The sequence below is a fragment of the Lampetra fluviatilis genome, chromosome 8 (genome assembly GCF_964198595.1).
Source record: "Lampetra fluviatilis chromosome 8, kcLamFluv1.1, whole genome shotgun sequence".
Taxonomy (NCBI): Eukaryota; Metazoa; Chordata; class Hyperoartia; order Petromyzontiformes; family Petromyzontidae; genus Lampetra; species Lampetra fluviatilis.
The window spans coordinates 3,131,452-3,147,589 of NC_136282.1; the positions used below are offsets into that span (position 1 = coordinate 3,131,452).

General features: G+C 47.0%; 1 protein-coding gene across 2 annotated transcripts in view; it reads left to right on the plus strand.

Moving 5' to 3' along the window:
• The first annotated feature begins 398 nt into the window (after window positions 1-398).
• AKT1S1 (AKT1 substrate 1) overlaps window positions 399-16,138 on the plus strand; it is a 54,857-nt gene continuing 39,117 nt past the window's right edge. The window contains exons 1-2 of one of the 2 annotated variants that reach the window (XM_078858882.1): window positions 399-551; window positions 14,266-14,897. In XM_078858882.1, the coding sequence (XP_078715008.1) occupies window positions 14,327-14,897 (571 nt within the window). In that variant the 5' untranslated portion in view covers window positions 399-551; window positions 14,266-14,326. Of the gene's footprint in view, window positions 552-12,902; window positions 12,937-14,265; window positions 14,898-16,138 lie in introns of those variants that run through there. The other variant, XM_078858883.1, reaches the window with a different exon arrangement.

Consider the following 16,138-nt stretch of genomic DNA (forward strand, 5'->3'; position numbering starts at 1 on the left):
TTCATTTTTAAGGCCGCACACTGCGATTGACAAATAACTTGGGGGGTTTTGTGGTATTTGCTGTTTAACGGAACAAATGAGAGCTGCTATTTACATGTCCTTCTCACAATCGTGAACTCGGAGCACCAATTGAGGGACTGTGCTGTTCTCTTGGCGTGGTCTGGCGGGACTTGTTGTTTTGCTGCCATGCCCAAGCGTTCCCTATTCTCGATCTTGCACACATAATCAATGGCTTTTGTATTGGCTTGTTGGTGTCAACACGCTGACGCAAGACCCCGCCCACCCTCGACTAGGCTCCGCCTTCCCTCGACTAAGCCCCGCCCTCAATCGCCTAAGCCCCGCCCTCAATCGCCTCAGCCCCGCCCCCCAACGATGACGCCACCGGGCAGAGGCAGGGACGAGCGGGTTGTCGGCTCTCTCATTCGCACTCTGCCCGCCGCTGCTGTTGCTGCCGCTGTTGTTGCTGCTTCTGCTTCCGCCGCGAGGTCAAGTTTCTTCTCCACCGCGCTCCATCGTCGGGCTCGGGAACCTCGTCCGGCCTCGTCCACGGGGTACGCCGCGAGTGTCGTTAGCAGCCAAGGAGGGGGAGGAGAATGAAGAGCGGCATGGGCACGAAGTGTGGCTGGGGCAGGCCCGCCTGTGTACAGTGGTGGTGGCGGTGGCAGGAGCTGCGAGTGTTGTTGCTGGGCTTTGACCGAGCTGCCTGTGTGTGTTGTGTTGTGTGTACACGCGTAACGTGCGTGTTGGTGCTTGACCTGTGTACTCTCGAAGTGCACCTAGCCTGGCACAAGCTGCTGCTGCTGTTACGTCGTCCAGGTGTTTGCCGAGTTTTTGATTGCCGCTCGCGAAGTGGTCACTGGGCCTCCCCCCTAGGTCGACTCGGCCTCAAATGAGTTCTGTGCCTTGGTGCGGTGCGTCAACATTGTTGACTCGAGAGACGAAGGCGACCGGGCGGGCTACTGCCAGCCAACAGCACCTGCCCCACGAGTCTATCACGTGCGTGTGTACACGTGAATGATTCCATTGGTGTACACGTGAATGATCCCATTGGTGTACAGGTGAATGATCCCATTGGTGTGCACGTGAGTGATTCCATTGGTGTGCACGTGAATGATGCCATTGGTGTACACGTGGATGATTCCATTGGTGTACACGTGGATGATTCCATTGGTGTACACGTGAATTATTCCATTGGTGTGCACGTGAATTATTCCATTGGTGTGCACGTGGATGATTCAATTGGTGTGCACGTCGATGATTCCATTGGTGTGCACGTCGATGATTCCATTGGTGTACACGTGGATGATTCCATTGGTGTACACGTGAATGGTTCCATTGGTGTGCACGTGAATGATTGCATTGGTGTACACGTGTGTGGGTATCGTGTGCACTGTGTTCACACAGTGCACACGATACCCACACACATACACAACGAGTGCACACGCACTCGTTGTGTATATGTACAGGTACCGTGTACCCGTGTGGTCCATGCGGCGTGTGCGTGTGTATCCTGACAGCCATCTCGGTCATTTAACACCGTGACACCTCGGTCTTTGCCGTGACCTCCTGCCAGGGAGCCTCGCACACTTTGCGAGGCCTCGGTGTGCACCTAGCCTGGCACAAGCGATGTGGTTACGTCACTTGGTGGCAAACAGACGTGTTTGTGTGTGTGTTCGTGCCCAGTGGTGTGGTGATGATGCTGGTGTGGTGATGATGCTGGTGTGGAGTTAGTGGACTGAGTGTGTGATGGTGTTGGTGGTGTGAGTGGAGTGTACGGAAGGGGGTAGTGCAATGTGGGCATGCTGCTGGTGTGGAGTTATTGCTGTGTGTGCAATGGGGCTGGTGTGGAGTGTGATGGTGATGTTGCTGTTGTGTGTGTGTGATGGTGCTCGTGTGGTGTGTGTGTGTGTGATGGTGATGCTGCTGTTGTGTGTGTGTGCGTGATAGTGCTCGGGTGGTGTGTCTGTGTGATGGTGCTCGTGTGGTGTGTGAGATGGTGATTTGTGTGGTGTGTGTGTGAGATGGTGCTTTGTGTGGAGTGTGTGTGAGATGGTTCTTTGTGTGGTGTGTGTGATGGTGCTTTGTGGGGTGTGTGTGTTATGGTACTCAGTGCTGTAAGGGACAGAGCGGGTAAGGCACATGGAAACAAAGAGACGTAAACAAGTGTGTGTGTTGGTGCTGTGTGTGTGTGATGGTGCTGTGTGTGTGCGATGGTGATGGTGCTGTGTGTGTGTGCTCGCCTCGCTCGTCCACTGCCGCTGCCCTTTAACAAAGGCGATCTCGCTGCCAGTGTTGGGTTGCAGCGGTCTTCGTCGAGGAAGCCTGCTAAATAAAAAATAAAATTCTAAAAACAACGCGATTCCATTAAACGTTGCATTTGGCGTAATGATTTTGGGATAAATTGTAAACCGAGCCAGTTTGTCAGTGTGTGTTTGGATTTAGGGGGGGTCGTGTATTTTTTATAGCTCTAAATAGCTGTCACAGCTGACCAAAACACGTGTGCTTGGTGCATTTTGCATGTGACATTCTGCGATCAGTAACAAACAAATGCACGCTTTATCAGAAGCATTGCGTTTATTTATTTTCCATCGTTTTTGCACGGGTGGGAGGGGAGGGTGCTGATGCAACGTTGATCGCATGTTACAGAGGGGGGGGGGGAAACAATTAGTTTAACGTGCATACAAACCCATGTGATTTAACAATGCCGTGGATGCGTTTAACCGTTACACCTTTATCCGATACGTGTTGTAGATTTCCGCGTATTACAGACAACGTTTAAATCTAAACATGGCATTGGTAATCGTCCTTTATTGAGGCGGTCGGGTAACGATCACACACACAACACCCTCTCCTCTCATTCCCTCTGCCTCCTCCAGTCGTAAACAACACGGCAGGTCTCGATCCTAATCACCGATCCCACAAGTTATCTCAACCACGGTGTTTGCGTGCCACCAACGCAGCTGGAATACAAGAGGAATATTTTTCTGCTAGAGTTTCTATGAAGGTTTATTTACAATAGAAAAACAAACCAAGACTTGGTCATTGGCGACTTCTTAACAGCTCATAGGGAGACCTGTGTGACGTGAAAAAGGGACATTGCCCGAAACGTCACTTATTGTACACGTTTTAAGGCAGTGTTATTAATCCATGAGTGTTTTTGTTTATTATTTGTCCTTGTGCACCACTGCCCACAACGTTTAGCATCACCAAAACATTTTCTTATTTACAGTACTGTGCACTTCCGATACCCCCCTCCTCCCAACAATAACTGCCACGAGATTTTGGGTTTCTTAACACTCTGCAAGATAAATCACGAGTTATCACGAGTTTTTGCTGTATGGGGGACGACTTCGATGATGGTGATGAGGTTTGCGTGCATACGTGCCACTGAGCAAAATCACAGTTACAGTCGTACATCTTTGCATTCTGATTTGAATCATGATTTTTTTTAACGAAGCAAGTAATGATGATTAACGAATATTCCACGAAAGTTTGTAAACTCAAGGTCGTGTCTATGCTTAGAGGAATGCATTTAAAAATAAACGCAAGTGTTATGACTCTGCCCAACCCACCCACCCCCGTCCCGAGTGACAATTGCAGGACTGAGTGAGTTTGGCTGGCCTCTGTAGTGGGAGAAAGGAAGGGGGGGCCTGGGATACCAACCCCCCATGGCCAGTAGCAAACTAGATTGGTAAGGAGTGGAGAGGGGGGGTTGTATTTTTTTTCTCGACATGGGGCATTCTGAAGGCTTTACCGAACACACGAGGTGCGTTTGGTTTTGCAGGCGGTGCCGCGTTTCACTGCTGCACGGGCAGCAACGGTGTAAACACAAGGGAAGATGGATCACTTGGCTTCAGTGAAAGAAAATATTACGAGCAAAACTCGGTTCTGTGCCTCCACATAGAAATACATAAAAATATGTTTGAGTCCCATCAGCCTATTGGCTTCCCAGACCAATATTAACCCGGCAGCACATGTTTAAGCAAGCAAACCATGGACTGGTTTTGACCTTCTAATCATCAGTAGTGGTTGGATTTTGTTAAGCAAATGCCCCTCGATGTATGAAAATTAAGACACGAAAAATCGAATTCCGTTTACTTCCACCCCCCACCCATAATGCTCCACAGCAGTTTATAATGAGTATTCAACTGGTCCTCATATAGATTTAAATTAACAAGAAAACTCCCAACACGTTTGTCAATACAACACATTCGTCAATTGAGTGTTTTAGTGAACCTGTGCTTGTACACCAATGCAGCATATTGTGAGTTCTATTGTTATCGGATGAGATGTCAAGATATGAGTCGTGTTGATGCCTATCCTCCAAAAAAGACAAAATCACGGATTGAAAACAATTTAAAAGTCAGTTTTGTAATGCTCCTCCATCAATTTTTTTGCTTCCAGGTGTAAAAAATGCTAAGTGCTTTGCTACAGCGTCAGAAACAAAAGCTATATGGAATAATATTTTCTGATGCATATTCAGGTGTTTTTGAGGGCCTTGAATGTTATTATTCCCCCCATTACATGACATCGTTGTCAAGAGAGAAAATAAGTCAGGGAGCCTATATTCTCAGCCTACAGGCAATCCTATAAGCTAATAAATACTAGATTCAGCAACTATGCCGAACCAGAACTTTGCAGGCTAGACTTACCATATCTCGCACACTTGTTTTGGTTTATGTTACGTAAGAATACTTTAATTAACGTATCCCTGTTTATAACTTTATAGTCCACATCGCCAAGGTGTCCACTCTAGCCTCACCTTTTGGCAGGGAGGTGAACCCTGTCCAGGCTGTTACTGGGCATCCATCCCACAGTGGCACCAGACAGGCATCCAGCCGCTAGACCGGTGCCAATACTCTGACAACCTGGGCAGTGCTTACAGTGTAACCTTGGTCATTTATCTTCAGTGAGCAAGTTGGAAAATGAACTCTGCCAGAATAGTTTGTCAATGCATTATGAAGAATGCACAGTGAATACATGAGGCCCTATTTGAATTTCATCATAGAACACTTTTCTGACAGTTTTTGTGATTCACGAAAAAAGCACATTATGGTACAAACACATTCTTAATTCAAGTGTCGCTGCATATTTAATTATGTGACGGCATGGTGTGACTGCATGCACAACAGCTTTGTCAATGGTTCACGTGTTGAACTACTCCACAGCGGAGCATACGTGAAATGTGCGTGACGTTTTTGTTTAAAACGCGTGTTTACGTTGGGCGCCACTCCTGTTTTTTTCACGTTTTCGCGAGGTCTTGCACAGTAAACACATTTTCACTTCCAAACTTTCCAATTGCATGCTGGAATCTTACGAACTTAACTCTTATTTTGTCCTTTAAAATCTATACGTATAGACATTTGTTTACCCGAGGACTTTAAATGGTGAACATCGCTATTCTTGTGGATATGCTACACGGATAGAGATACAAATAATGTAAGCATCTCCATACGTATCCAAAGTTTCCGTTCACAAGCTAGTTTGAACATAACTAAGCTAGGAGAACGTTTGCCCAATGCCAAGGGCAAGAAAGTGAGTGCTGCTGTGTGGTTTGTTTTGGCATATTCCAGGCCTATGTAGATAGAGTGTTTATCGTGATCTGTGTAGGAATATATTTAATACCACTACAAACAGGCACTTGATTGTACATTGTTTGACTTGGCAGAGAATAAACTCTTATCTGTTATTGCAGTCTTGATATAACACGAGCTTAACTTTCATCCGTTTTCTTCGAAAAATGTGAGAGTATGATCATAACCTTCAGTTGGAATCTTAATGATGATGGTGCGTGCACAGCAATTGTAGTTTTTTGGGAGGCATTTAGAACGATTCTGCTGAACTGCATGTGATCAAGCTGACTGACCGTGCCCATTTCAGTGTTTCACAAGTAGAATGCCCTACTGCAGTGTAAGCCATCTAGTGTTCTTGAAACAGTCAGGGCAGTTACTGCTGGTTACTGTTTGACAGACTGTGTAAGAGCTGATTTTTGGTCTGTTGTAACAGTGGCCTCAACTCTTCTCTGGAAGCTAATGTTCTATAAACATGTTACGTTTGATAGGGGGGTGGTGCAGTGGCGCAGTGGTTAGCACACTGAGCCATGAGCCCCGGTGGCCTTGAGTTGGTTTCCTGGCCATGGCTAACATCAGTGGCGAGTCAAATCTGAACCGGTCTTGGCCTCCCCTTTTCCCCAGCCCACATTGCGCAGCATGGTGGAGTATTTTCAAGCAACACCCCCCCCCCCCATGCCCAACAACGGCGTGGGGAGGCCATCATCCAGTCGTGGATGGTAGCATGATGTTTGATTGGTTTTATAAGTTAACCTCTGGTATTCGTGGGTCTTTCGGTAAAGTCACGTAAATAGGTTAAAAGACCCAAAAATATGAATTCCTGCAGTCACGAAAGCTTTAAGTCAAGATTTAACCTGTATGGTGTTTTTCTCGAGCATTATAATACCGATTTAAAGCTTTCATGACTGCAGGGATTCATCTTCTTGGTTCTTTCGGTAAAGTCACGTAGAATGGAAATAATAAAATAATAAAAATAAAACATAATAAAATAATTCTCACGACGTTTCGGCCACAACGCAAGCAGCCGTCCTCAGGTGGAGAGCAGGTCTGTCGAGTAGACAGAGTCTGAATGACACACTCCAGGCTTGGAGCGATTATTTAAGCTGGTATTGAGGGGGGAAGGGCGCCTTGACAAAATAATTTGCATATTAAGAGGAATTTAGCATATTTATGGGAAATGCAGATATGCGATTAGTACTACTTGTGAAATGCGTAGGAGGTTTGGCGGGGGGTTAAAGTCATTATGCCTGTGCATTATGCAGGATTAGCAGCAACAAAGGGAGGGGATAGGGGTAACATTAATAAAGGGAAGGAATGTTAATAGTATGTAGCTGCAGTAACTAAACCACCACGTAAACAACTAAAGTATAAACTACATATTTTTGAGCTTATTGGAGAGTATATTTAGCAAACTGATGATTAATCGAAAAATATGTAGTTTATACTTTATTTATTTACGTGGTGGTTTAGTTACTGCAGCTACATACTATTAACATTCCTTCCCTTTATTAATGTTACCCCTATCCCCTCCCTTTGTTGCTGTTAATTCTGCATAATGCACGGGCATAATGACTTTAACCCCCCGCCAAACCTCCTACGCCTTTCACAAGTAGTACTAATCGCATATCTGCATCTACCATAAATATGCTAAATTCCTCTTGATATGCAAATTATTTTGTCAAGGCGCCCTTCCCCCTCCATCCCAGCTTAAATAGTCGCTCCAAGCCTGGAGTGTGTCATTCAGACTCTGTCTACTCGACAGACCTGCTCTCCACCTGAGGACGGCTGCTTGCGTTGTGGCCGGAACGACGTGAGAATTATTTTATTATGTTTTATTTTTATTATTTCCATTCTACGTGACTTTACCGAAAGAACCAAGAAGACATTGTAATGCCGTTCGTCTCACTAGAAAATGTAGCTTATTGACCTACAGTGATCTTTTAGCCAACACTCGTGTTAACAGGCCTGCTCTTTAATGCCCATCATAATCGGATTTTTCAATAACCACAGACCTATTTACATGAAATGTATGGCATTTCCTACAGCACAGTACCCACCCATTAGCGTCATGTACTGACATGAGTTGTACACGAGCGAAGAAGGTATAGTGCCCCCCTACTTCGCTCTTGGTGCCATTACCTGCTGCAAGTTGACATGTGACATGTCCTCAGTCATCTTCCATATAAGTAGCAGAGAACGCAAGCCCTGCAGGGCTTCCACGAATTGGTGGGAATCAGGCTACAGGGGTGATGTGGCTATTCGCCATACTGTGTCGCAGCAGGGCCTCTTTCACTGGCAGACACGAGTTGGACGCCCCTCCTCCCAGGTGCTTTATAATTTAACAGAGCATTTAGCTCTTAACCACCGAAAGAGATATGGAAAATATGCCATTACCATGGACAAATTAATTGACAGTTCAAGTAAGCTTAGTAATAATTAGTTCGTGTAATTTTGGGTTCTGCTTTTTTAACACCTGCATATCACAAGATATATAGGAGGTATAGAATGTAAACATTATCCTGGTAGGAACAAAGTGGAACCAGACCACCAATAGATTAATGTGTCCGTCCGTCCGTCTGTCCGACAAGATGGCCGCCCGCTCCCCCTGCGATCTGTGAACTAAACAAGATGGCCGTCGCTTCTGGCGCCTCACGGCGAAACTTTAAACTTCGCTTCAAATTTACTTTACTGAAACGCAGCACGTTTTTTTTAACACAGAGACAAGATACATTTATATTAACACAGACACGAGATGCATTTAATCGCCTTATTTGCGAGGCCTACTGCAGAAAAGGCATCGCGAGGCCTACTGCAGAGAAGGCTTCGCGAGGCCTACTGCAGAGAAGGCTTCGCGAGGCCTAGTGCAGAAGGCTTCGCTAGGTCTACTGCAGAGAAGGCTTTGCGAGGCCTACTGCAGAAAAGGCATCGCGAGGCCTACTGCAGAGAAGGCTTCGCGAGGCCTACTGCAGGGAAGGCTTCGCGAGGCCTACTGCAGAGAAGGCTTCGCGAGGCCTAGTGCAGAGAAGACTTCGCGAGGCCTAGTGCAGAAGGCTTCGCGAGGCCTAGTGCGGCAGGCTTCGCGAGGCCTACTGCAGAAAAGGCATCGCGAGGCCTACTGCTGAGAAGGCTTCGCGAGGCCTAGTGCAGAAGGCTTCGCTAGGTCTACTGCAGAGGAGGCTTTGCGAGGCCTACTGCAGAAAAGGCATCGCGAGGCCTACTGCAGAGAAGGCTTCGCGAGGCCTACTGCAGGGAAGGCTTCGCGAGGCCTACTGCAGAGAAGGCTTCGCGAGGCCTAGTGCAGAGAAGACTTCGCGAGGCCTAGTGCAGAAGGCTTCGCGAGGCCTAGTGCAGCAGGCTTCGCGAGGCCTAGTGCGGCAGGCTTCGCGAGGCCTACTGCAGAAAAGGCATCGCGAGGCCTACTGCTGAGAAGGCTTCGCGAGGCCTAGTGCAGAAGGCTTCGCTAGGTCTACTGCAGAGGAGGCTTTGCGAGGCCTACTGCAGAAAAGGCATCGCGAGGCCTACTGCAGAGAAGGCTTCGCGAGGCCTACTGCAGGGAAGGCTTCGCGAGGCCTACTGCAGAGAAGGCTTCGCGAGGCCTAGTGCAGAAGGCTTCGCGAGGCCTACTGCAGGAGGCTTCGCGAGGCCTAGTGCAGCAGGCTTCGCGAGGCCTAGTGCAGCAGGCTTCGCGAGGCCTAGTGCGGCAGGCTTCGCGAGGCCTAGTGCAGGAGGCTTCACGAGGCCTAGTGCAGAAGGTGGTGGTGGGGGGTGGTGGGGTGGTGGTGGTGGGGTTGGGTGGTGGTGGGGGGTGGTGGGGGGGTGGTGAGGGCTGGTGGGAGGGGTGGTGTTGAGGGTGGTGTTGGGGGGTGTTGGGGGGGGCTGTCAACTGCGCGTCACCAAGTCGTCGGCTCCCGCGAAAATCGCTGCGTTTTGTCGTCACTGTGTCGTCGATTTGATGGCGTCGCTGAGATAAAAGCGCCTCCTCGCTGAAGTCGGTCGCCGTGAAGTCTGCAAACGACCACTTCGCCCCCAAGTAGGTATTATGACTGCAGGTATTGCGGTCTATGCAAACATGACTCCTTGTAAAAAGGTGTCAGTTTTGTTGCCAGATAGAAGGGTAAAGAACCAATTATCATATTTTTACTGGCAAATGAGGTTCCCATAGTGTAGATGCTTGCCCCGAGCTCTCATACTCTGATGGTGCATTGTCTTTGAGTTGTGCGCCTTTTGGCGTCATCTGGTCCAACCCATATGAGACTAGGCTCTAAGGAAAGCTGTCTCGGGTGTGGATCAATCAACTTTAAGGACTGCACATTATCAGAGTTATGTTCTTTTGTTTGCATTATGACTGCAGGTATTGCGGTCTATGCAAACATGACTCCTTGTAAAAAGGTGTCAGTTTTGTTGCCAGATAGAAGGGTAAAGAACCAATTATCATATTTTTACTGGCAAATGAGGTTCCCATAGTGTAGATGCTTGCCCCGAGCTCTCATACTCTGATGGTGCATTGTCTTTGAGTTGTGCGCCTTTTGGCGTCATCTGGTCCAACCCATATGAGACTAGGCTCTAAGGAAAGCTGTCTCGGGTGTGGATCAATCAACTTTAAGGACAGTGCACATTATCAGAGTTATGTTCTTTTGTTTGCATTATGACTGCAGGTATTGCGGTCTATGCAAACATGACTCCTTGTAAAAAGGTGTCAGTTTTGTTGCCAGATAGAAGTGTAAAGAACCAATTATCAATGTGAAAGTTGTATGCTTTACTAGCTTTACTACCTGGCTTCACCCGGGACTTGGATTCACCACGCCCGGCCGCCTTTGTATCCCCAGTGGCGATGTTCACACACCACACCAGTTATTCGTTTGAGGCTGAGACGACCTCGGGGAGGCCCAGGACCGGTTCAAATAATCGTCACCGGCGGTGGCCGTGAGCGGGAATCGAACTCGGGTCGCTGGGTTCATAGCGCAGCGCGCTAACCACTACACTACCACTCCCCCCACACACACACACGTGCGCGCGTCTATAGGTACACATACACGCGCTTGCTGCAGACACACACAACTTTCAGGGTGCGTACAGCAGTAAACGCTTCAAATAATAAAGCAATACTGCGCGAAGAACGCCTTAGACCTGCAACACAATTGTATCGCACTTTACTCGCGGAGTTTTGGAGGGGTATGCGTGACATCAGCAGGCACACTGCGTAACGCTTCCGCATGCGGGTGACATCACAGATGTGATGTCACAGCTCACTTGCCGTGCAAAATATATCCATTATTGCGCCCCCCCCCCAAAAAAAATATATACAATAGTCTATTTTTATACTTTTTGCATTGTGTACAGTCTGGAAACTACCCACATGCCAAATTTCAAGTTTGTTGCATGTCGAGAAGTATGCTAAACATTTTGAACAGACACACATTCACAAATTTCTCTTTTATATATAGATAACTTGAACAACACTTTAATTTTTGTAAATCAACTGCTCACACTTCGTCTGGCCGTGCTAACTGTTATCACAATAGCTATCTTAAGTTCAAACTAAATTATGTCTGTAATTAAATGAGCATTGGGATCGGTCAATGATGAATTTATCACATTCGTTGAAAGGATCCAGCATCTGGAAGCATTGAACAGCCACCATTGACTTCTAACAGAGTAGTAGATATTTTATTGACCTTGGTGGAATGGGCCGAGTCTAATCCCAACAAGGATTTGATCTTGCAAACCCATGATTGTAAGCCAGGAAACATTATAAGAGTGTCACTTGGCCGGATATATAATAGCCATCTCTGCATTATTGGATGCTGCCTCCCGCCAGATCTCTCGAAAGGTTATGAGCTCATTCGTGTTTAGTTATCAAAAGTACACTGTCTCTTCGTTTTTCTCTAGTGATCTATATATTGCAAAATAACTTTTGTCCGCATGGAAACCCGCAGATTAACGTGGACAAATAAGACCGATTTTCCCACTACTTCCCATTAACTCTTCTAACTTGCAGAACGGCTGTGGCTAACCAGAGTTATGTAACTTCTGGGCACCACTTCCGAGTACTGCTGATGTGCCCGCAGCACCACAAATTACCACCTCCCCACCACCATCACATTATCACTAGCACCATTATCATCATCATCATTCATTGTCTATCCACTGCTCAATGAAGATCTCTCTATGCCCTCGCCGTCTTTTGTTGCCAAAATCATCTCGTGCCCATACATGACCTCATCTCGTTGCTCCATCTCCACGGCGGTTGACCCTTCACCCGGCGCAGTGGTGCGCACGCTGCGCTATAGCACGTCCATAGTACGAGGCTGTGCATGGTGCGACATCACTTTTTAGCTCGGTGAGACGCAGCATCGCAACAGCACACTTAAACTGTATTAGCATCATCATCAGGATCGCAACAGATCATAATCTGTCCATCTGTATCATCAATCAGTCATAATCCATCAACAATTCATCATTATCATTAACGTCAACACCATCATCATATTAAACATCACAGCTAATGTTGTTATTATTCCACGATAGTATAGGAGGTTGTGAATAAATGTGGTTATTGGGGGGAATTTTGCATCCTCCCCGAGGTATGTTCGGATCGTCTTCAGGAACTGCTGTCAACATTTGCAGCAAAACGTTGAACATCATGCTGAGCAGTACGTGGTACAACCTGAAAAACAGAGCTATGCAGCGCAACCGTGAAAACCTACGCAGTCGTTTTATATCCTAGAAATAGCTATGGGAACAGGAGTCGCCTTCGGCAGTGTTTGTGAGACGATGAGTTATTGCTGCCACTTTTGGGTGACCCCTCTTTTCTGAGAAATCCTAATAAATTTACAGACCTACGTCAATCCACTGCTCGACAAAGGCCTCCCTGAGGTCTGTCAGTCATGGCGGTTGTTTAGCATTGTTTCACCATGTTGACCAGTGTGGGTTGGTGAAAGGGGAGCTCAGAACCGGTTCAGATATCACTCCACTGATGTTAGCCATGGCCCAGAGTTCAAGTCTGGTTAGCAAATTCTTGGCCCATTGCAACTTTTGTTACTCCTATTATACAAACAGTCTTTCTGCAGATAATAGTTTCTATTGATAGATAATGTTTGTTGATATTAGGAGTTTCAGATAAGTCACGGATAAGAGCATACCCGCTGCAACTGGACTTGACTATTGCATTGATATAGTTTTTTATTGATATTCTGATGTACTATGTATGCTATGTATGTGCGTTGCCTTGGTAAGTCTTTTAGTGGATAAAGTCAAGCGAGCACTCCTATAGTTTTTTTTGTATTGTTTGTTGTTGTAGCTTTCTGATCCGCCCCTACTGGACATCTGTGAAAACGAGCTTCATAGCTCATCCAATTTCTCCAGGGTAAATAAAGATTCTGATTCTGAGCATGTTAAACATAGTACACGAGCCCTTTAGAATGCCTACACAACTGTAACGTGCACGTAAAGAGGCGCAGATGGGCATTTATGGCTGTATCCCAGGAAAGCTGTTTTTGCAGAATGACAGGGCTGTGTTTGGCACGGATGTGCCTGGCTAGAAACCAAAATTGTGGGTTTATCTTGAGCAGTTTGAGCTCTGACAATTGTTCCAGCAGTAAGAGCATGGGCAGAAAGTGGGTCCCTGGCAATTAATATTTTACATGGAGATTCCCCAAGCAGTTGGTAGCAATGAAAACCGGTAATGGTTTTCACCATGTCTTAAAACTGTTCCACTGAGCTTGTTGTGTTTTATTAATCCAGGGGTGACAGGATGCCACACCAAGTTTGCAGATGCCATTTATAGGCTATTTGCTTTATTTGTAGTGCACCATGTTTAACTGAACATTAACAGATGATGCACGCTGTCAATCCAGAAATGTAAAAAAAAATGTGTTGGTGAATAATACAGGGCAGTCCTGAGTCACCTCTTCCAACAAGTTTCATGGGAGAAATACATAAACACTTGCTGAGCAATTAGATATGCCCAGAGGATAGTGCAATAAGTAGGTTTCTTACATATCTGATGGTATTGAGTATTGGACTCCTGTTGTGTGTGAAAAAATAGATAAGCAATAAATGTCTCCTCATATACATGTCTGTCCACATAATTAACAACCTATCGGCCACTATTAACCGAGTTCATTATCCGTTCCGCCTCCCACCACATCCACCCTCTGTGTACGCCCCCTTCTGAAAGTGCTGGACATGTGAAAATGCCCAATAACAAAAAATATTTTTAAAACATATCGGCCGCACAGCCTTCTGGGAGTGCATAATTTCAGCTACAGTAATTCAGAATAAGCAAGAATATTGACCAGTTTCGGCATAAAGTGTCTCCGGCAGAGTCAGGCTTGCTTGAACCAATGCTGGCGAACTGCCAGATGTTGCAAGCAAGTACCCTTCCTTGAAGATATGGGTCCAAGTTCGACGCAAAATGATATAATACGTAATTCAAAATCGTCATCTGCATCGTGAAGAGTACAATGTATATTGTGGAGAATATAATGAACACATTAAGCTATATTCAGGAGAACTATTTGAATGCTTATCTTGTATTTGTGGGATTTCTCTGGGCACTGATTCACAACTTACAACAGTACAAATAAAGTATTGGCCTCTATTCCCAGCTGGACCTCCATCAATGTCATTGATCCGAGGGTATAATATTTAAATTATTATACACTGTTAATCTGGAGCTTGTGTGTGTTCACAGAGTGCTGTCTTCTGTGACTCTACATCGCCCGGGCGCTAACGCCGCTCCACTCATTTCCGCGATGGCGATGAACATGGCCGACAACCACAAGGAGAGCTGGGAGGCGCTCGTGAACCAGGTGGAGAAGTACCGCCGCCAGACAGGCAACGAAGTGGCGCTGCTCACCGCCTACCAGCCCCGCACGCAGCCCGGCGTTCTGGCGTACGCCGTGCAGGGTGGCGGCACTCTCGTCGAGGCCACCCGCCGCTTCCTTGACGACATCGCTGTCTGCCACCGAGCCACCATTCTCGTGGCGGCGCGCAAGATCCAGGGGGCAGCGGCAGTGCCAGCGCAGCCCGACAAGCAGGGGGCCAACACCGCCGCGGGCTCCGACAGAGACATTTACTCGCAGAGCTACCCCTCCATCTACGGCCGTGGCTCCTTCTCCGCCACGCCAACGGGCGTGCGGGAGCCGGTGTCGCTCGTGCTGCACAAGGAGCGCAGCGGCGAGCCGGTGCCCAGCCTAGACCGCGCGGACGCCGGGCAGCCGGTGAAACGCAGCATACAGCAGCAGCAGCAGGAGGAGGACGACGAGGAGGACGACGAGGAGGAAGATGAAGAGGAGAGGCGACGTGACAGCCGCGATGCCGGAGGTCAGTCTTACTCAGTCGCCCGTTCTGGCCAATCCCACCGTATATTGTATACTGTTGTTTTAAGCTATTTTAACTTTATGTTGGTGGATCACACCAGAGCTCTGCGTGCAATCAACGACGGCCTTCCTTGGGATTGGAGGTGGCCTAGGGGCAGGCCGAAGCATGGTTGAGGCCCGTTTCAGACATCGCGATCTCCGCGGCATATACTCTACATACTATTGGGCATGTAGCAGGGTTGTCTGGCAATGTCTCGAGAGGAACACTACATCCCGGGCTGGTGGGGGGGCTGCCACTGATTGTGTTAAGCTGTAGCATCACATGCAACTGTTGTACTCAGCCTGTGCAAGGATTGTGTTGCCTTAATCGAGCTGTGGAAACAAATATAACATGGCAAAAACGTTACTATGAATGTAATAGCTGCCTGTGTGGTCGCTAATGTATTGTCTCTCTTGATGAACATCAATACAAATTCAAATTGTATGCTTTTTTTAGCTGCATCCCCTGCTGTCATCTCATGCGGTGACATCACCTTCACTCCTTTCTCTTCTCTTTCTGCACCATTATTAGGAATCTTCTACAATGTCATTATAATCACAGCTTGTATAATCATAACACATTGCGGTGGCATTCAGCTATGTTGGGACCACATTTATGGCTCTTCGTCCGTCTATCAAGGCTTTTCATACACAGTGTGCTGGAATAAAACCGTTTTGTGCGTAATTGGCACTGTAGATATGCAGCATTGCAGTGTCATTCCGAGAGGCAGTATTGTCGACGACTCTTAAACGCAAGAGTGTCACCACGAGCAATTTTTGAGGAAGTGCGTGTCTTTTGGTGTCGTTCACATGCAACATGTAATGGCACCCATTCATGCCGTAGGGTTTCGTGATTTGAGCCCCAAATATACTGGGATCATTGTGCTCGGACGCCAGACGTCACATGACACTGTAGATACACTGCTGCTATGTTGGTTGTCATTGCTTATTGCTCGGCTTTAAAGCATCAGAATTGGAATATTTAGATGTCTACACAGCCTGGCTGTTTATCGTCACATTATTATTGTGCAGTATCGTCAAGTCCTTAGATTGTTAATCTGACCTTTGATGATGGTTAACCTCACAAATCTGCTGAACCCAACTACCTGCCTACACCTACAGACGTGTCAGTACGTGATTAGAACGGTTCAGCAGGTAGGTAGCCATCTATCATGTAAAGCATGTGGTAGCCTAAATCTTGACTTC